This window comes from Mobula hypostoma, chromosome 1 (genome assembly GCF_963921235.1).
Source record: "Mobula hypostoma chromosome 1, sMobHyp1.1, whole genome shotgun sequence".
Taxonomy (NCBI): Eukaryota; Metazoa; Chordata; class Chondrichthyes; order Myliobatiformes; family Myliobatidae; genus Mobula; species Mobula hypostoma.
This window is the reverse complement of record NC_086097.1, coordinates 207,339,427-207,361,652: the sequence shown is the minus strand read 5'-3', so window position 1 is coordinate 207,361,652 and position 22,226 is coordinate 207,339,427. Positions and strand designations below refer to the sequence as shown.

Here is a 22,226-nt window from a genome sequence, read left to right as displayed (position 1 = left end):
AGACCTGGATGTGGGGGTAGAAGGGTGGGTTGACAAGTTGGCAGACAACACAAAGGTTGGTGGTGTTGTAGATAGTGTAGAGAATTGTCGCAGATTGCAGAGAGACATTGATAGGATGCAGAAGTGGGCTGAGAAATGGCAGTTGGAGTTCACCCCGGAGAAGTGTGAGGTAGTACCTTTTGGAAGGACAAACTCCAAGGCAGAGTACAAAGTAAATGGCAGGATACTTGGTAGTGTGGAGGAGCAGAGGGATCTGGGGTACATGTCCACAGATCCCTGAAAGTTGCCTCACAGGTAGATAGGGTAGTTAAGAAAGCTTATGGGGTGTTAGCTTTCATAAGTCGAGGGATAGAGTTTAAGAGTCGCGATGTAATGATGCAGCTCTATAAAACTCTGGTTAGGCCACACTTGGAGTACTGTGTCCAGTTCTGGTCGCCTCACTATAGGAAGGATGTGGAAGCATTGGAAATGGTACAGAGGAGATTTACCAGGATGCTGCCTGGTTTAGAGAGTATGGATTATGATCAGAGATTAAGGGAGCTAGGGCTTTACTCTTTGGGGAGAAGGAGGATGAGAGGAGACATGATAGAGGTATGCAAGATATTAAGAGGAATAGATAGAGTGGACAGCCATTGCCTCTTCCCCAGGGCACCGCTGCTCAATACAAGAGGATGTGGCTTTAAGGTAAGGGGTGGGAAGTTCAAGGAGGAAATAGAGGAAGGTTTTATACTCAGAGAGTGGTTGTTGTGTGGAATGCACTGCCCGAGTCAGTGGTGGAGGCAGATACACTTCTGAAATTTAAGAGACTACTGGACAGGTATATGGAGGAATTTATGAGAGGCAAGGTTTAAGGGTCGGCACAACTTTGTGGGCTGAAGGGCCTGTACTGCGCTGTACTATTCTATATTCAAATCCATGTCAGTTCTATAAGTAACTTAACTAGTCCACTCCTTTTTCCACTATCCTTTTTTAATGAGTGTATCTAACTCCCTTTGGAAAACCATGATTTATTTTGTCTGGAGCTGCATTAAGTGAATCCAAGTTATTAACGTTCAGTTTTGTACTATCCTTAAGTCCACTCACAAGAAATCTTTATCTGGAAAGATTCAGCTAGTATATTGGAAAGATTATTTAAGTATTTGCTGCGGTAAGATGGTGAGTGTCGCAGTACAAAACCTTGCTAACTTCCTAATCAGGCGGAGGTTTTACAATGGAGACACAAGAGGCTAGGATTTGGAGCAACACAATCTGCTGGAATAACTCTGTTCATCGAGCAGCGCTGGTGAGGATCTCCAGTAGTTCCTTACCACTGATGTGAACCTCACTGGCCTTTTTATTTCCTGAATTATCTCTTTCCTTTTCTGAACAAAAGAACAACATTTGCTACTCTCCACTCTGAGACCTCACCCATTACTAGTATGGATACAAAGATCTTCAATGCCTCAACAATTTTTTCTCTTGCCTCTTTCAATAACCATACATGTATCCCGTCAGGCCCCAGGAGAATCGACTGTGATGCTCTTTTAAAAGATCCAGCACTTTCTTTCATAGTCTCAAAATGCTCTAGTACATTAACATGCCCCACATGCTCTTGCTATCCTCTCTTCTTCTGCTTGGTGCATACTGATACAATATCAATTTTCTGAAAGGACACACTATTTTGGGGTTTTTCATCAAAAATGGTATATTAGTTGTTTTTCCCCTATGGATAAGTAAATATCTCATTACTCTGTCAGTTTAAAGTGGAATCTGTGTGTAATTGTCACTGGTGCATATGCCCCAATTCTGGAAGTACTGGATGAGGCCAAAGGGGATTTTTACTCTGACCTTGAGAAAGCACAGATTTGTGCCCCAGAAAGATAATTTTCCTGGGCATTTTCATTTCTATGGTTGGTAAATTTTAGTGTATTATGGTTGCATGCACTGGTATACAATGAAAATCTTTGTTTTACGTACCATTCATACAGATAATTTCATATCAGTACACTAAGGCAATCTGGGGCTTTGGTTTCATATGGGGGAAAAGTGTAAGACAGTTATAGTACCATCATCATAGACGCGGGTGTGCATTAGATTACAGGGAGAGACAGACAACTGAGAAACATGTCCACTATGAAGGCACTGACCATTGAGTATCTATCTATGCTAATTCTATATTTATTACAGGAAGCAAAGAGTGGGAATAAACAGGACCTTTTCAGAATGGCAGGCAGTGACTAGTGGGGTACCGCAAGGCTCAGTGCTGGGACCCCAGTTGTTTACAATATATATTAATGACTTAGATAAGGGAATTAAATGCAGCATCTCCAAGTTTGCGGATGACACGAAGCTGGGCGGCAGTGTTAGCTGTGAGGATGCTAAGAGGATGCAGGGTGACTTGGATAGGTTAGGTGAGTGGGCAAATTCATGGCAGATGCAATTTAATGTGGATAAATGTGAGGTTATCCACTTTGGTGGCAAAAATAGGAAAACAGATTATTATCTGAATGGTGGCCGATTAGGAAAAGGGGAGGTGCAACGAGACCTGGGTGTCATAATACACCAGTCATTGAAAGTGGGCATGCAGGTACAGCAGCTGGTGAAAAAGGCGAATGGTATGCTGGCATTCATAGCAAGAGGATTTGAGTACAGGAGCAGGGACGTACTACTGCATTTTTACAAGGCCTTGGTGAGACCACACCTGGAGTATTGTGTGCAATTTTGGTCCCCTAATCTGAGGAAAGACATCCTTGCCATAGAGGGAGTACAAAGAAGGTTCACCAGATTGATTCCTGGGATGGCAGGACTTTCATATGATGAAAGACTGGATCGACTAGGCTTATACTCGTTGGAATTTAGAAGATTGAGGGGGGATCTTATTGAAACATATAAAATCCTCAAGGGATTGGACAGGCTAGCTGCAGGAAGATTGTTCCTGATGATGGGGAAGTCCAGAGCGAGGGGTCACAGTTTGAGGATAAAGGAGAAGCCTTTTAGGACCGAGATTAGGAAAACCTTCTTCACACAGAGAGTGGTGAATCTGTGGAATTCTCTGCCACAGGAAACAGTTGAGGCCAGTTCATTGGCTATATTTAAGAGGGAGTTAGATATGGCCCTTGTGGCTAAAGGGATCACGGGGTATGGAGGGAAGGCTGGTACAGAGTTCTGAGTTGGATGATCAGCCATGATCATACTAAATGTCGGTGCAGGCTCGAAGGGCCGAATGGCCTACTCCTGCACCTATTTTCTATGTTTCTGTTCTCTTGCCTTCCCTTTAGCTGACATGTTGGGAGGAAAACAGCAATGGAATGAAAACCATGTGGTCATGACAAATGTGCATGCTCCATGTAAACAAACACAAGGTTAGAATCTAACCCTAGTCTTTGGTGCCTTGGGGCAGCAGTACTAAGTCATATACTAAGCAGTGCAATCCCAGTACTGAGAGCACATAGATATTGGCATTATGCTGTCCATGATGAACGTCTATCACTGCTGCACTGAACACTTAATACTATTTCCTTTATCCAAGACAGAATCAGTGGCAACAACAGAAAGACCGCCACAAGAAAATCAAATCTTGGATCTCAAAGTCCCATTTAAAAAACATCGTTTTTCTAAATGAAGGTTTTCAAACATTCTGATGGGAATCGAGCATTTGCAATATCTGGGATTGACATGAGATACACTATAATCTACGTTTACTCTCCACAGTCCTATTTATTCCTTTCCAAGAGCTCAGAGACCAATTACTTAATAAAGAGCTTTAAGATTCTTGAACCATACCAATATTAAGAACACAGAATATGTTGGCAGGTTTAAAAGGCATAAAGGTAAATAAATTCCTGGGGTCTGCCATTGTAAGAAGCAAAGGAAGAAATTGCTGTGCCCTTCGAAGACTTAAAGATGGCTAATGTGCTTTTATTTAAGAAAGGGCTGCAAGGTTAAGCCAGGACCCAAAGGTCAGTGAGCCTAGCATCAGTAGTTGCTAAACTACTTGAGCGGGTCTAAGAGATGGATCTATTTGCATTTGGAAAGGTAAAAGACTTTTTATGGCTTTGTACATAAGAAACTGTGGCCGACAAGTTTAAATGTGATTTGAATTGGCACTCAGGAGGATTGATGACAGGAGGATTGATGAGGGTATTGTGGTAGATGCTGTCTACATGGATTTTAGCAAGGCTTTTGGCAAGGACTTGCATGGTAGGCCTGTCTGGAAAGTGAAATCACACTAGATCTGGCATGAACTAACCAATTGGATTCAAAATTGGCTTGATGGAAGGAGTCAGAGGGTGGTAGTGGAGAGTGGCCTGTGACTAATTGTGTGCCACAGGAATCCGGGCTGGTTCCCTATTTGTCATGTATATTAACTGCTTGGATGGGAATGTAGGTGGCCCGTTTAGTAATTTTGCAGATGACACCAAAACCGGTGGTATAGTGGACAGTGAGAAAATATTCAAGGTTGCAAGATCTTGATAAATTGGGCCAAGAAATAGCGAATGGAATCCAGTTTAGACAGGTGAAAATTGATGCATTTTGGCAAGTTAAACTAGGACAGGACTTCCACAGTAAATGATAGAGAGGAGAGAGTGTTAAGGAACCTCGGGATATGTGTACATAATTTGTTGAAAGTGGTGACAAAAGTAGACAAGATGGTGAATGTGGTGTTTGGCATGCTTGCCTTTATCAGATGAGGTATTGAGTACAAGAGGTAAGATACCATTTTACAGCTGTCTGGGACATTGGTAAGACTGCATCCTGGAATACTATATGCAGTTCTTGTTGCCATGCTAATAATAATGATATAATTAAATTAAAGAAGTTATAGAAAAGATTCATGATGTTGCTGGAACTGAAGGCCTTGAATTAAGAGGAGACACTGGACAGGAGCAGACAAGGCAGATGAGTGACCTTCAGGGTATACAGTATTATGAGGAACATAGATAAGATTCTTTATGCAGAATAGGAGAACGTAGAATTAGAACGCAGTGTTTTAAGGTAAAAGGAAGAAGATTTAAAGGGGATCTGAGGAACATGTTTTCTAGCACAGAAGGTGATGGGTATCTGAAATAAGCTTCCAGAGGACATAGTTGAGGCAGATACAATTACAATGTTTAAGACATTTGAATAGGTCCATGGATAAGAAAGGTTTAGGAGGCAAATTGGACTAGTTTAGGAAGGCACCTCAGTCAGCATGGATCAGTTAGGCCAAAAAGCCTATTTCTGAAAAGTGTAACTCCATGACTCTAACTTGCATTTTCCTTGCTAATGTTGGGCTAATTGGTCTGTAGTTCCTTGTTTTCTTTACTTTTTCAATAGGAAGACTAGAAATTTAACCCTATCTATGGGAACAATCTCGAATTTTAGAAGATGACAGCTGGTATGTTCACTATCTTTGTAGTCACTACTTTTAAAGCTTGGGAATACCTGTCATTTAATCCTAGGTACTATATTTCAGTCCCACTAGTTTATTGATGCTATTTTTTCCCTTTTCTCATTAATTCTTGTCCACTATTTCTTCCATGAAGATGGACACAACAGTTTGTTATGTCTTACCTTTTATTCTTTATTGCAATTTATCCTACCTCAGTCTGTAAGAATTTTGCATTAATATTTGCTAATTTATCATGTATATCACTAGAAACTAAGCCACACTGTGATTCTCTCAAGATTTTTGTTGCATTTTCAATTTGTCTTCCCTTATTTTCTTTGTGCTCCTTTGCTAGATTCTGAAACTTTTCTACTCACTGGTTTCCTGCTCCTTTTGATAGTGTAAACTTTTCCTTTCTTCTGATGCTTTCCATAATTGCTCTTTGCCGCAGTGTGCCATGTTTCTTGTTGGTGCTTTGTGGCTCAAGTAGAAATGTATGTAGCAAACTGTATATTCATTCTTTAGCTGTTAACTTGTAGTTTTTTTTATTGGGAAGAAGACAGGATAAGATGGATGGAGGGGAGTTAGAAAAGGCAGGCATTGCTCCACCATAGGCGTAGCCATGGCTACACCTTGAGTTTAGAGAAAATGGGAGGAGCCAAAAGAGAAATTGCTTTCTGCTTCTTTCTTGACAACAGACCTAACCAGTTCCTATCCACCACCCTCCTCCATCTGGCTGAACTGGCCGTCACACACAATGTCGATTTCTCACACTTACAGTAATTTTCCTCTCTTCCCCTTCCCAGCTGGCTTCACATATCATCTTTTAGCTCGTACTCCCCTTCCTTCCCAACTTATCTTGGCTTCTTCCCCCTTCCTTTACAGTCCTGATGAAGGCTCTCGGCCCAAACATTGACTGTTTATTAATTTCCTTAAATACTGCCTGACCAGAGGTCCTCCATCATTTTGTGTGTTGCTCTACCTTATCAAAACCTTTAGAGCTAAAAATGGATGAGAACTCAAGGACAGCAAGCTGGTGCTTTCCCAAAAGGACTCTCCATTTGAGGCTCTGCCTTTAACCTTATTTTTCATCAGTATTTGGCAGTTTTGAGCTCTTTTGGTCTGGGATAGCTGCACTGTAGACCTGATGACGCTGTGAGATGACCTCTTTACTTACTAGAGAATCTGGAGGCTGCTACACTGGTGATCATTTTCAAGAAGAGTTCTATTCAATTTGTGATTTGTACAAAAACAATGTCTCTGCTATCTCCCACTTCAGTGTTTGAAATGAACTCCCTCACTGTTGGAAATAATGACTCTGATTATATTTCTATCAAAAATGAGAGGATGATTTGTCGTGCTACATTTTGTAATGGGATTTTTTGATATTTTCACCAGTATAATTAGTTCACCAAATCCTCTTTTATTTTGCTTTTATTTTTCATAATTGTTAGTTTTGTGTATTTTTTATATATTGTAACTTTAAAATCTTATTGAAATATTCTGTTCAATTTGTTCGTTCCTGGATTTGAGATTAAAAAATTCTGGAAACATTCTGCAGGTAACATCTGTTGAAAGAGGAACAGTTAACAGTTCAGGTCTGAAGCTCATTGTAGAGTCATAGAGCACAACAGGACAGAAACAAACCTTTCGGCCTCTCTAGTCCTTGACAAACTGTCTGCCATATCCCATCTACCTGCAGTTCAGCCCCTTTTATCCATGTACCTATCTAAACTTTCCTTAAATGTTGCAGTTGAACCTGCATTTATAACTTCTGCTGGAAGCTCATTGCACACTCGCACTACCCTCTGACTGAAGGCGTTCCTCCTCGTGTTCCCTTTGAATATTTCATCTTTCTCCATAAACTTGTTTCTGGTAAGATGGTGGTGTGGATAGTCATAGCGATGTTTCCAAGTCCAAACAGAGGTGTAATTGCTCTTGCTTTACATCTTTTTTTTATGATCGCAAGATAGTGCTTGGATATTAAGAACTATAGGTGCTGCAGGTCTAACCCATCATCGAGTTCCTTGGTAGCAATGACAATAGACAATAGGTGCAGGAGTAGGCCGTTCGGCCCTTCGAGCCAGCACCGCCATTCACTGTGATCATGGCTGATCATCCACAATCAGTACCCAGTTCCTGCCTTATCCCCGTAACCTTTGATTCCGCCATCACTAAGAGCTCTATCCATCTCTCTCTTGAAAGCATCCAGAGCCTTGTCCTCCACAGCCTTCTGGGGCAGAGCATTCCATATATCCACCACTCTCTGGGTGAAAAAGTTTTTCCTCAACTCCGTTCTAAATGGCCTACCCCTTATTCTTAGACTGTGGCCTCTAGTTCTGGACTCGCCCATCAGCGGGAACATGCTTCCTGCCTCCAGCATGTCCAATCCCTTAATAATCTTATATGTTTCAATATGGTCCCCTCTCGGCCTTCTCAATTCCAGAGTATACAAGCCCAGTCGCTCCAATCTTTCAACATATGACAGTCCCGCCATCCTGGGAATTAACCTTGTGAACCTGTGCTGCACTCGTCAGTAGCAAGAATGTCCTTCCTCAAATTTGGAGACCAAAACTGCACACAGTACTCCAGGTGTGGTCTCACCAGGGCCCTGTACAGCTGCAGAAGGACCTTTACTCTTATACTCTATTCCCCTTGTTATGAAGGCCCTTGGTATATTCAATTCCCCTTGTTATATTTGCTTTCTTCACTGCCTGCTGTTCTTGCATGCTTGCTTTCAGTGACTGACGTACAAGAACACCTAGATCTCATTGTACTTCCCCTTTTCCTAACTTAACTCCATTTAGATAATAATCTGCCTTCCTGTTCTTACCACTAAAGTGGATAACCTCACATTTATCCACATTAAACTGCATCTGCCCACTCACCCAGCCTATCCAAGTCACCCTGCATTCTCATAAGATTCTCCTCACATTTCACACTGCCACTCAGCTTCGTGTCATTGGCAAATTTGCTAATGTTACTTTTAATTCCCTCATCTAAATCATTAATATATATTGTAAACAGCTGCAATCCCAGCACTGAACCCTGTGGTACCCCACTGGTCACCGCCTGCCATTCCGAAAGGGATCCGTTAATCGCTACTCTTTGTTTTCTGTCAGCCAGCCAATTTTCAATCCATGTCAGTTCTCTGCCCCCCAATACCATGTGCCCTAATTTTGCCCACTAATCTCCTATGTGGTACTTTATCAAAGGCTTTCTGAAAGTCCAGGTACATTACATCTACTGGCTCTTCCTTGTCCATTTTCATAGTTACATCCTCAAAAAATTCCAGAAGATTAGTCAAGCACGATTTCCCCTTCGTAAGTCCATGCTGACTCGGACTGATCCTGATACTGCTATCCAGATGTGTTGTAATTTCATCTTTTATAATTGACTCCAGCATCTTTCCCACCACTGACATCAGGGTAACCGGTCTATAATTCCCTGGAACTGGACTTGTGTACCATTGTGTGGAGGCAGTGTGCGTTCCAACAAATGGTGCAAATGATTGTCTTGGATGTTTTTATTGTGATTGTAAGACCCTGGTGGACACTGGTAATTTAGAATACTGTAAGTCCTGTTCACTGGCTCATTAGCAAGACCAACAGCGAGCACACTGCGTTGCCTTAATTGTTGCACAGACCAGGCCTTTGTGACAGTGTCACTTGTTGCAGCTGCCCAGGAGAGGAGACATCGGAGGTGATATGGGAGAGAGCAGAGGCCTCTGTGGGTGCTCTGGAATCCGTACTGTGTTGGGGGCTGGCCTCCACTGTTTGCTCAGTGGAAGACAAGCTGAATTAGGATGACTTCTCGTGCACCATCTATCTACAGGCCATGATACACAGGGACTTGGGCTATGTTTTTTATTGACTTTTTCTGCAATTGCAGCTATGTGTGCTTTTGCCACTGTGTTTTGCACCTTGGCCTTGAAGGAATGCTGCTTCATTTGGCTGCGTTCATGTATGGTAGAATAACAATTAAACTTGAACTTGACCTCTAGTTCTGGTCTCATCCAACCTAACAGGAAGAAGTCTGCATGCATTCACTCTATCTTCTGTATATGCCTCATAATTTTGATTACTACTTTAAGATTTCCATTCATTCTCTTGTGATCCAGGGAATAAAGTTCTAGCCTATTCAATCTTTCCCTGTAACTCAGGTTCTCAAGTCCTGGCAACATCCTTGTAAATTTTCTCTGCACTCTTTCAAGGTTATAGGTACCTTTCCTGTAGGTAGGTGACCAAAACTGATCATAATACTCCAAATTCCACAGCACCAAATTCTTGTACAACTTTTTGAAAGAAAAGTAGCATCCCAAAACCTGTACTCAGTATCCTGATGTATGAAGGCCAAACTCATATGACTGTGATGCCACTTTCATGGAATTATGAATCTTTATTCTCAGATCCCTCACATCTCAGTGCCCTTTTATTCATTGTGTAAGTCTTACCCTGGTTTGTCCTCCCATTGCAACATCTCATACTTATCTGCATTAAATTCCATTTGCCATTTTTCAGCCCATTTTCCCAGCTGGTGCAGATCACACTGCAAACTTTGATAGCCTTCCTCACTCTCCACTCCACCCCAAATCTTATTGTCATCTGCAAATCTGCTGATCCAGTTTACCACATTATCTTCTAAATCTTTGATATAGATAACTTTAAATGCTATGGCACACCACTAATAATAGGCGTTGGCTCAGAGAGAGAGCCATCTTCTACCACTTTTTTTTGAGGCATCGGTTAGTCTTGCGAGACTATGGATCTGCGCCTGGAAAGTCTTCACTTTCCAGGGCGCAGGCCTGGGCAAGGTTGTATGGAAGACCAGTAGTCTCCCCTCTCCACAACACCAATGTTGTCCAAGGGAAGGGCATTAAGACCCATACAGCTTGGCACTAGTGTCATCGCAGAGCAATGTGTGATTAAGTGCCTTGCTCAAGGACACAACACGTTCCCTCGGCTGGGGCTCGAACTCACATCCTTCAGGTAGCTAGTCCAGTGCCTTAACCACTTGGCCACGTGCCCACTCCTACCACTCTATGACTTCTCTAACTAAGCCAATGTTGAATCCATTTGACTACTTCATATTGAATACCAAGTGACCTAATTATCATGACCAGCCTCTCATGCAGAACTTTGTCAAAGTCCTTGCTAATGTCCACCATTGGGCAATGCTGTTGGCCAAATGGTACTTTACACTTTTATTTTAATCATGCTGAATATTCATGGTGCAGTATGACGCTAATATTTTAGACAGTGCCTCAAATAAAACAGAGGTATTTTAAATGAAGATTGTCATTTCGAAACTATTGTTATGCTGTGTGATAAATTGAAATGTAGAAGTAATTTTTAGAAGATTCTTCAGATAAATCATGTGTTTTACTTTCCTGTGCCCAACCCCTATTTTTTATTTTGTCTAATACAGGGAAGTTCAATTTTCATCTGCATCAGAAAGTTTCATTCCTCCAGATGATATTGCTGATATTAGAGGGAAGTTTCAAGAAGAAAGGGCCAGTTTGATAGATCAACTGGAAAAAAGGAATGAAGAACTTAAACTCCTTAAAACATCACTCATAGCTGAACAGCAGGTAAATGTCCCTATTTTGTGTATTTTGTAGCAACAAAATTACAAATACTCAAAGTTAAATCTTAGTAGTTCGACTTATGAATATTATGATTTCTCAATTATTTGAGTGCAAGACTTCAGCTGACAATTCAGTGCAGTACTCTTGTCGTGTCAGCTGTGATGTATTGCTTGTCATGTGAGCTTTGCATGTGTTACTAACTTTTTGTTGTACTGTCTTTTGGGAGGATGTGAAAAATACCATGGCTCTGCTTGGAAAAGGAGACTTTTCTCTCTATCCTGGCTAATATTCATCAATCAACACCTTAGATATTATTATACGGTCATTGTTGTGAATATTGGTTGTGTATTAATTTTAACTGTTTTCATGTTGTAACAGCAATTGTGCTGTGTTGTAGAATATTGTGAAGTAGTGAAAAATGCCATACCTAATGGTGGTTTCTTGTGTTTCAAAGTTCAAGGTAAATTTAATATCAAAGTACATACTGTATATATCACCATATGCTATCTTAAGATTCATTTTCTTGTGGGTGTCCACAGTAAATACAAAGAAACATGATAGAATCAATAAAAAAACACACACATGATAGAGACATGCTAATGACCAATGTGCAAAAGACCACAAACTGTAAATAAAAGGAAGAAAAATAATAATGAATAAATAAGCCAGAGATATCGAGAGCATAAGTTGTCGAATCTATAAAATTGAGTCTATAGGTTGCGGATCAGTTCAGTGTTAGGGTGACCAGTTATCCCCTCTAGTTCAAGAGCCTGATGGTTGAGTGGCACTCAGCTATTGAGAATTGTTCCTGAACCTGGTTGTGTGGGACTTGGGACTCCAGTACCACCTTCCTGCGACAGCCCTCTTTGTAAATGTGCTCTGTAGTTGCGGCAGGCGGCGGGGGGGTACTTTACCTGTGATTGACTGGGCTGTATCCACTACTTTTTGTAAGTTTTTCCATTCAGGGATGTTGGTGTTCCCATTCCCATACCAGTCATTATACACTCCACCACACATCTATCGAAGTTTGTCAAAGTATTAAAATTTTGGGTGTGTTTGGCAGTGATGGGCTTTAATCCCCGTGGTTCGATATTTACAGCAATTCTAACTTTTTGTGACTTGCATGAAGCTATTTAGTGTGATCATCTGCAAACATGTATACCTTTTACCTCAGTGTATTCTAACAGCTAGTAGGCATGTAATAAGGTTTATGAAGAAGAGTAATGTTAAGCAAATGGGTGTGGATATTTCCCAGAATGCTTGTGCTTTACATATTCAAAATAGTGAAAAGAAATGGTGGCATTAAGTTAAGCAGGATAAAGTTGAAGTCAGCAATGAGAAATCATTAGCAACAAGGCTGAGATTGCTAGAAAGGCACGAATCTCCATTGTTAAACTGTGCAGGAAAATATCAACATTCATTGATTTTGTTTTGAGCTTGCTTAGCAAGCATGCTAGGTTACTAGGGAACACTGGGGAGCAGCACCAACTACAGTGTGGATGCCATGCCACACCACCTCCAGCCCTCTGATGGTGTACTCCTGGGTGACTCCAAACAGGCAATACTGCAGCTTGAGGCCTAGTTCTTGCTACGACTGAGGCCACGCAGCTTCCCCGCCATTTGCTAATAAACAAATGCATTGGGCTTGCAGCATTCCACACCACCAGTGTCCAAAAGTGTCTTGCGATCACAAGAAAAGTGACTAAGTCACTTTTTTTAAGAACGCACACCCGGATGGACTGTTTATTGTTGCTGGAGATTTTAACCATGCGAACCTTAAGTCAGTGCTCCCCAAATTCCATCAGTCTGTGGACTTTGCAATGAGAGGGAAGAACGCGTTGGACCTTGTTTACACAAACATTCCTGATGCGTACTGGGCGGAGCCCCACCCCCACCTCAGCTACTTGGACCACATCTCTGTTATGCTAATCCCAGCATACAGACCGCTCGTCAGGCGTTCCAGACCAGTTCAGAAGCAGGTGAAAACCTGGCCAGCAGGAGCCATCTCTGCTCTTCAAGACTGCTTTGAGTACACTGACTGGCACATGTTCAGGGAGGCTGCAACCAATGGCGATTCTACCAACTTAAAGGAGTACACGGCATCAGTGACTAGCTACATCAGCAAGTGCATTTCATGCACTGTATGTTAAGAGCAAATGGATAGCAAGGCACAAAAATCTTCCTCTGGAAGACCAGAGTGTGCATTTATGCATGGAGCTGAAAGATAGGGAAGAATAGATTTTTTAATTTGCATCTGTATTTACTCAGGAGATGGACCTAGAGTCTATGGATGTGAGGCAAAGCATCAGTAAGATCATGTGTTGTATACAGATAACAGAGGAGGAAGTATTTACTCCAGCGATGCTGACTGTTTATCTGTTCCTCAATCTTATAAATAGCTACCATAACTCCCCTCAGCCTCTGCTGCTCCAGAGAAAACAGCCCAGGCTTATCCAACCTGGCTCATTGCACATGCCTTCTAATCCAGGTAGCATCCTGGTAAATCTCCTCTGCACCTTATCCAAAGCCTCAATATCCTTCCTATAATGGAGTGTACAAAACTGAATGCAATGCTCCAGATATTGCCCAACCAGAGTTTTATAAAGCTGCAACATAACTTTCAGGTTCATGAATTTTGTTGATCGATTAATAAAGGCAAGCATGCCATTTGCTTAACTTGCTACTCTTATCAACTATGGAACTACCTTGGGCGGGGGGCTGTGTGTTTGGATTCTAAGATCCCTCTGCATCTCAATACTGTTAAAGTCTTACCAGTAACAATGTATTCGCCCTTTACGTATGAACTTCTTACAAGGATTACCTCAGTTAAGCACAGAGAAAGTCTGTATTTACTGACAAGTAACTTTATTGTCTGAACTAAAAATCACGTGAATTTACACAACTGATCTCCTGTGGGCACACCTAAGTTTCCCTGACCCTCTATGAACAGTCAAAAAATAGAATGGTAATACCTGGGAAAGTAGTCTACGCTGACCAGGTAGATGTTCCTGATATAATCTCCACGTGTCTGATGCGCGATTATTTACTTCAGCAAACTTCGATGGCTCGTCTCCAGAGTTGTTGCTGCTTTGCATTCAAAGCTCCTCAGTTTAAACACTTACCACTTCCAGTGTTGCATTTTAGTCTCATTGGCTCGAGGCTATCTGACTGACCTCTGTCACAGCCTTATTGTGCCTGGTCTAAGCCAGCATCCATTTATTGCCCTCTTTTGCAAGTAACACCTGGTAGTTTATGGCTCTTTGTTCTAAATCTGTTACCAAACCAGTAACCATTGAATCATTCAGGACGGACACAGACCCCACCATTCAGATACGATATGCAGGTTTAATACCAAAGAACACATCACATTTAACTAACAGGAGAAAATCTGCAGAAGCTGGTAATCCAAGCAAGTGTCCTGCTGAAGAGTCTCGGCCTGAAACATTGACTGTACTCTTTTCCATAGATGCTGCCTGGCTTGCTGAGATCCTCCACTGTTCTGTGTGTGTTCATCACAAATAACTTCTTATTTGGAAATAATCTCTAGTCCAGCAGATTACCTGGAGCATCATTGTCTCTACTTTAACGTATTAGTTCAGCCGAGCAAAACCAGTTATAAAAATGAAGGATACAAAACAGCTTCACAAAATGGCAGCCTCCATTCCTTCTCAATCGCATATAGAAGACGATATCGTATCCCCCTCCACCACTGTCGCTGGCAGCCTATTCCACACACTCACCACTCTCTGCGTAAAAACAAAACAACAACAACAAGCAAACTTACCCCTGAGTCTCCTATGTACCTACTTCCAAGCACCTTAAAACTGTGTCTTCTTGTGTTAGCCATTTCAGCCCTGGGAAAAAGACTGTGACTGTCCACGCGATCAATGCCTCTCATCATCTTATACACCTTTATCAAGTCACCTCTCATCCTCCACTGCTCTAAGGAGAAAAGGCCGAGTTCACTCAACCTATTCTCATAAGGCATGCTCCCCAATCCAGGCAACATTCTTATAAATCCCCTCTGCACCCTTTCTATAGTTTCCACATCCTTTCTGTAGTAAGGTGACCAGAACTGAGCATAGTACTCCAAATGGGGTCTGACCAGGGTCCTATATAGCTGTAACATTACCTCTAGGCTCTTAAACTCAAACCCACGGTTGATGAAGGCCAATGCACCGTATGCCTTCTTAACCATAGAGTCAACCTGCGCAGCAGCTTTGAGTGTCTTATGGACTCAGACCCCAAGATCCTTCTGATCCTCCATACTGCCAAGAGTCTTGCCATTAATACTATATTCTGCCATGATATTTGACCTTCCAAATTGAACCACCTCACACTTACCTGGTTCTACCCCCTCCCTTGTTACCCATTTGCTCTTGATGTATGTGTAGAATGTATTGGGATTCTCTATAATCCTACTTGCCAAAGATTTCTTCTGGCTCTTCCTAACTTTTCTAATTCCCTTGAGTTCTTTTTAGTCCTTGTAATCATCAATGGCCCTCTTTGATTTTAGCAACTAAACTTTACATACTGTTCATATTTTTAATTTTTGACTAAATTCACCACCTTTCTTATCATCCAAGGTTTCCTTACCTTGCCATCCTTGTCTTCCTTCGTACTGGAACATACCTGTCCTATACTCTGTACAATTTGTCTTTAAATACTCTGCACATGTCAGATGTGGACTTGTCTAAAAACAGTTGTTCCCAATTAACTCTTCTTTGTTCTTGCCTAATAATCTTGTAATGTTCCCGGCTTCAATTTAATACACATATACAAGGTGCATTCTTGACCTTATCTGTTGGTGCCTTAAAACTTAAAGGCGTTGTGATCACTGTTGTCCCACTGAAAGTTCAGTCACCTGGCCATGCTCATCACTGAACACCAGGTCCTGTATGGTCCCTCCTCTTGGCTGACTATTAAAGAGTCATTTAAGAAACATTCCTGAATGCACTGAACTGATTTTTTGCCCGTTTCTACTAAAAAGGTCCCAGTCTGTGTTCTGGAAGCTGAAGATGCTTCTACAACAATGTTTTTGTTTTACACTTTTCCATAATCTTCCTGCATATCTCATTGTTCTAGTTGCTGTTGGAGAGCTTGTGTAGTATCAGAGTGTTTGCACCTCTCTTATTTTTGAGTTCTACTTTTAGACTCAGTCTATGATTAATTGTTCGTCAGTTTGCCAAGTTGAATATAATCATTGCCTATATGGTATATGAAGCAACTGATGCAGGTATATGAAGGAATTTATGGTGGTGGTGGGGGATTAAATGGGAGGCAAGGTTTGGGGGTCGGCACAACATTGTGGGCCGAAGGGCCTGTACTGTGCTGTACTATACTATATGTTCTATATGCCCCTTCATTGAAGGTACTCAAATTTATCGGCAGTAGTTATCAGTAAGGACAGCTTTTATAAAATAAATAGTATTAGAAGAATGTGAAATACAAAGATTATTTGGGGTTTGCAGCCTCTAAAGTGAGGTTTGTGGGGGGGAAATGGTGAATATGCACCTTTAGTGTGTAGGTTGTCATACTTTTAAAATGCTTAAGAATATCAATAATCTAGTTGTAAACTTATTAAGGATGCGCACATGGTCCTAGAAAAGGGTAATATAAAATTAACAACCGTAAAGGACGAGGGGAAATGACAGGAATTATTATTTTTTTGCCTATCTCTCGGGTAATGCAAAGTAATTAGTCTGAAGTTAGATCCTGGTCAAAGCACTTAGTATAATTGCAAATAGTAGTTCTATGTAAACCTTTACAGTATAAGTGTAATTAGGTTGTGAAAATGGGCATTGATTTTTAGGAATAAAACTGAGAGATTAGTTCTTACTGAAGAATATGCAAAGTTGCATGTTTAAAGAGAGATGAGACCAAATTTAAATTAAATGCAAAATATATTTCCCTGTTAACTATAAAGCTTCATGGGATTATATATTTGGGTAGGTAAAGCAAATCCTGGATATTTTTAAAGTTGGTATATGTAATAAGTTCTGAGCACAAGTTTGCCTTTTATTTGCATTGGTAAGATATAAATTTGTTCTGAGTTTGAAGATTGGACTTTTGATTTCTTTATCGTACCTGAAGTTCTGAAGAGAAGAATTTGCTTCTATAACTGAACTGTTGCCACAGATACATTTATGTTCTGGAAGAAATGCTTTTTATGCTATTTTTGAATGGAAGCATGGTCATCTGCAGAAACTCCTTTAAAAGATGAGTTACCAATGTATGATTTTTGTCAATTTTGGTTAACTTATTCTAATTACTTCTTTTACAGACAAATTTCAACACTGTTTTAACCAGGGAAAAAATAAAGAAAGAACAAATTATAAATGAGCTGACTGACAAATTAAATAAACTAACTCAACAACAGGAAAAAGATAGAGGTAAGCTGGATCACATCAGATAACAAAATTGCAGGCCTTTAAATGTTGCCAAGTGACAAAACAGACTTAATTTTAATAGAACATAGAATAGTACAGCACAGTACAGGCCCTTCGGCCCACGATATTGTGCCGACCCTCAAACCCTGCCTCCCATATAAGCCCCCACCTTAGATTCCTCCATATACCTGTCTAGTAGTCTCTTAAACTTCACTAGTGTATCTGACTCAGGCAATGCATTCTACGCACCAACCACTCTCTGAGTAAAAAACCTTCCTCTAATATCCCCCTTGAACTTCCCACCCCTTACCTTAAAGCCGTGTCCTCTTGTATTGAGCAGTGGTGCCCTGGGGAAGAGGCGCTGGCTATCCACTCTATCTATTCCTCTTATTATCTTGTACACCTCTATCATGTCTCCTCTCATCCTCCTTCTCTCCAAAGAGTAAAGCCCTAGCTCCCTTAATCTCTGATAATATGCATACTTTCTAAACCAGGCAGCATCCTGGTAAATCTCCTCTGTACCTTTTCCAATGCTTCCACATCCTTCCTATAGTGAGGTGACCAGAACTGGACACAGTACGCCAAGTGTGGCCTAACCAGAGTTTTATAGAGCTGCATCATTACATCGCGACTCTTAAACTCTATCCCTCGACTTATGAAAGCTAACACCCCATAAGCTTTCTTAACTACCCTATCCACCTGTGAGGCAACTTTCAGGGATCTGTGGACATGTACCCCGAGATCCCTCTGCTCCTCCACACTACCAAGTATGCTATTTACTTTGTACTCTGCCTTGGAGTTTGTCCTTCCAAAGTGTACCACCTCACACTTCTCCGGGTTGAACTCCATCTGCCACTTCTCAGCCAACTTCTGCATCCTATCAATGTCTCTCTGCAATCTTAGACAATTCTCTGCACTATCTACAACACCACCAACCTTTCTGTCGTCTGCAAACTTGCCAACCCACCCTTCTACCCCTACATCCAGGTCGTTAATAAAAATCACGAAAAGTAGAGGTCCCAGAACAGGTCCTTGTGGGACACCACTAGTCACAATCCTCCAATCTGAATGTACTCCCTCCACCACCACCCTCTGCCTTCTGCAGGCAAGCCAATTCTGAATCCACCTGGCCAAACTTCCCTGGATCCCATGCCTTCTAACTTTCTGAATAAGCCTACCATGTGGAACCTTGTCAAATGCCTTATTAAAATCCATATAGATCACATCCACTGCACTACCCTCATCTATATGCCTGGTCACCTCCTCAAAGAACTCTATCAGGCTTGTTAGACACGATCTGCCCTTCACAAAGCCATGCTGACTGTCCCTGATCAGACCATGATTCTCTAAATGCCTATAGATCCTAGCTCTAAGAATCTTTTCCAACAGCTTTCCCACCACAGACGTAAGGCTCACTGGTCTATAATTACCCGGACTATCCCTACTACCTTTTTTGAACAAGGGAACAACATTCGCCTCCCTCCAATCCTCCGGTACCATTCCCGTAGACAACGAGGACATAAAGATCCTAGCCAGAGGCTCAGCAATCTCATCTCTCGCCTCGTGGAGCAGCCTGGGGAATATTCCATCAGGCCCCGGGGACTTATCTGTCCTAATGTATTTTAACAACTCCCAACACCTCCTCTCCCTTAATATCAACATGCTCCAGAACATCAACTTCACTCATATTGTCCTCACCATCATCAAGTTCCCTCTCATTGGTGAATACCGAAGAGAAGTATTCATTGAGGACCTCGCTCACTTCCACAGCCTCCAGGCACATCTTCCCACCTTTATCTCTAATCGGTCCTACCTTCACTCTTGTCATCCTTTTTTTTTCACATAATTGTAGAATGCCTTGGGGTTTTCCTTTACCCTACTCACCAAGGCCTTCTCATGCCCCCTTCTTGCTCTTCTCAGCCCCTTCTTAAGCTCCTTTCTTGCTTCCCTATATTGCTCAATAGACCCATCTGATCCTTGCTTCCTAAACCTCATGTATGCTGCCTTCTTCCACCTGACTAGATTTTCCATCTCACTTGTCACTCATGGTTCCTTCACCCTACTATTCTTTATCTTCCTCACTGGGACAAATTTATCCTTTACATCCCGCAAGAGATCTCTAAACATCGACCACATGTCCATAATACATTTCCCTGCAAAAACATCATCCCAATTCACACCCGCAAGTTCTAGCCTTATAGCCTCATAATTTGCCTTTCCCCAATGACACGAGATCCTGCAGATGCTGGAAATCCAGATGAACACATGCAAAATGCTGGAGGAAATCAGCAGGTCAGGCAGCATCTATGGAAATGAATAAGCAGTTGATGTTTCAGGATGAAACACTTAATCAGGATTGGAATGGAAGTGGGAAGGTGCCAAATTAAGAAGGTGGGGGAGGACAAGCTGGAAGGTGATGGATGAAACCAGGTGGGTGATGAAGGGAGATAAGGTAAAGAGCTGGGAGATGAGTGGAAAAGGCAAAGGAATGGAGAAGAAGGAATCTAGAAGAAGAGAGTGGACCATGGGAGAAAGGGAAGAAGGAGGGACACCAAGGGGAGGTGATAAGCAGGTGAGAAGGGAGATGAGAAGCCAGAGTGGGGAAATGGAGAGGGGGAAAAAATTACTAGAAGTTGGAGAAATTGACATTCATGCCATCAGGTTGGAGGCTACCTAGACAGAATGTGTGGTGTTCCTCCTCCAACCTGAGAGAAGCCTCACCATAGCAGAAGAGGAGACCGTGGACCGACATGTCAGAACAGGAATGGGAATAGGAATTGAAATGATTGAACACCAGGAAATTCAGCTTTTTGTGTATGGAGCTGAGGTGCTCAACAGAGAAGCTGCCCCCGCCCCCACCCCCACCCCCAACTACACTGGGTCTCACCAATATAGAGGAAGCCATACTGGGAGCACCAAAAACAGTAGATGATCCCAACAGGTGAAGTATTGCCTCACCTGGAAGGAATGTTTGGGGCTGTGAATGGAGATAAGGAAGGAAGTGCATTGGCAGGTATAAGGGCAGGCACTCTTAAAATCACTTGATCCATTTCTGACCCCTTTATTGATTTCTGTCTCCATCACTGGAGACACACTGTCCACCGATACCTTTCATGAATACACCAATTCCCATGGCTAACGGCTATACCTGCTCCCACCTTGTCCCCTGTAAAAAATACCATTCAGTTCCGTCACTTCTACTGCATCTGTTCCCAGGAAGAGGCTTTCCAGGAGTCAAAGGTGTCCTCCTTCAAAGAATGGAGTTTCTCTTCCTCCCCTGTTAATGCTGCCCTCACCCATGTTTCCTTCATTTTCTGGATATCCTCACTCACCCATTCTCCTCCTGTCTTCTAACAGGGATAGAATTCCTCTTGTCCCCATTGACCAACCAGTGAGCCTCAACAACCAACGCTTCATTCTCCGCAACTTCTGCCACTTTCAATTAGATCCTACCACCAAACACATCTTTACATCCCTCCTCCACTCTCCACTTTTTGCATGCATCACTCTGTGTGATTCCCTTGTCCACTTATCCCTTCCTACTAACCTTCACCCTGGCACATATGCTTGCAAGCATCAGAAATGCTACACATGCCCATTCACCACCTCCCTCACCTTCGTTCAGGTTCTCCCAGTGTAGCCTCATCTACATTGGTGAAACCCGACATACATTGAGGAACTGCTTTGTTGAGCATCTCAGCTCCATCTGTAAAAATCACAATTTCCCAGTGGCCAACCATTTCAATTCCTATCCCCATTCCAGTTCCAAAATGTTGGTACATAGCCTCCAATCCTGATGGCATGAACTTTGATTTCTCTAACTTTCAGTATTTTTTTCCCTTTCCCCTTTCCGTCCTCTTCATTTTTCCACTCTGGCCTCTAATCTCCTCTTCTTACCTGCTCATCACCTCCCCCTGGTGCCACCTCTTCCCTTTCTCCCATGATCCACTCGCTTCCATCAGATTCCTTTTTCTCTGACCCTTTTCCTTTTCCACTTATCTCCTAGCTCTTTATCTTGCTCAACCACCCACCTGGCTTCACCTATCAGCTTTTCGCTTATCCTCCTTCCCCTCTTCCCCCACCACCTTATTCTGGTATCTTCTCCTTCCTTCCCAGTCCTGAAAAAGGGTCTCGGCCCGAGGCACTGATTGTTTATTCATTTCCATAGACGTGGCCTGACTGCTGAGTTCCTCCTATATTTTGGGTGTGTTGCTCTGTAATTTCCATGATCCAAACTTATGTATCTGAAGACCCAATACAATATTTATAAAGGACTGTTGAATCTGAATGTGACACAACGATTTATAAATGAAAATATGTTGAATTAGCAATCTGACTTGATTAGTACTTTGCATATCTATGCCCCTTGTTCATTCATTTGAAACAAACTCTTTGGAACAAAAGATCCAGAAGTTGTAAATTTCATATTGTTAAATATATATTTCAGTACATTGATGTAAATCAATATACTGAAATGTATCAATGCATTCTGCACACATTTCAAATCAATGTGCCAGATATCTTAAGAATGCTGTTGGAATTTAGAGGTGGAAGCAACCTTTGGATTTGTAAACCTGTATTCCCACAGAATAAAAATAATTTTCACACTGTTTGCTTTGAGAGTCCAATTTAAATATGCTGTGAGATTACTACATTTTAATCAAACTTTTTAATTGTCTTTTTCTTTTCCACCTTGGTTACCAATTAGTATTCAGGCAAATAAATTTGACTTTTATTGACTTAAGAGCCTATCCACCTGTTACTCATTCATTGCCTGCAAAGTACAAAGAGAAATCTGCTGCTGCTTATATTACCTTATGGGTAGAGCCTGATTAGTAAGTTGCATCCAGTTTTGGGATTCTTGAAGAGATATTCATAAATAGTGTTATAAATTGAATGATTT

General features: G+C 41.8%; 1 protein-coding gene across 3 annotated transcripts in view; it reads left to right on the top strand.

Annotated features, from left to right (window-relative positions):
• Positions 1-22,226, top strand: part of rb1cc1 (RB1-inducible coiled-coil 1) — a 181,044-nt gene that overhangs the window by 105,052 nt on the left and 53,766 nt on the right. For all 3 annotated transcript variants that reach the window (XM_063063561.1, XM_063063551.1, XM_063063544.1), the window contains exons 15-16: positions 10,775-10,937; positions 17,218-17,326. In XM_063063561.1, the coding sequence (XP_062919631.1) occupies positions 10,775-10,937; positions 17,218-17,326 (272 nt within the window). The remainder of the gene's footprint in view (positions 1-10,774; positions 10,938-17,217; positions 17,327-22,226) is intronic.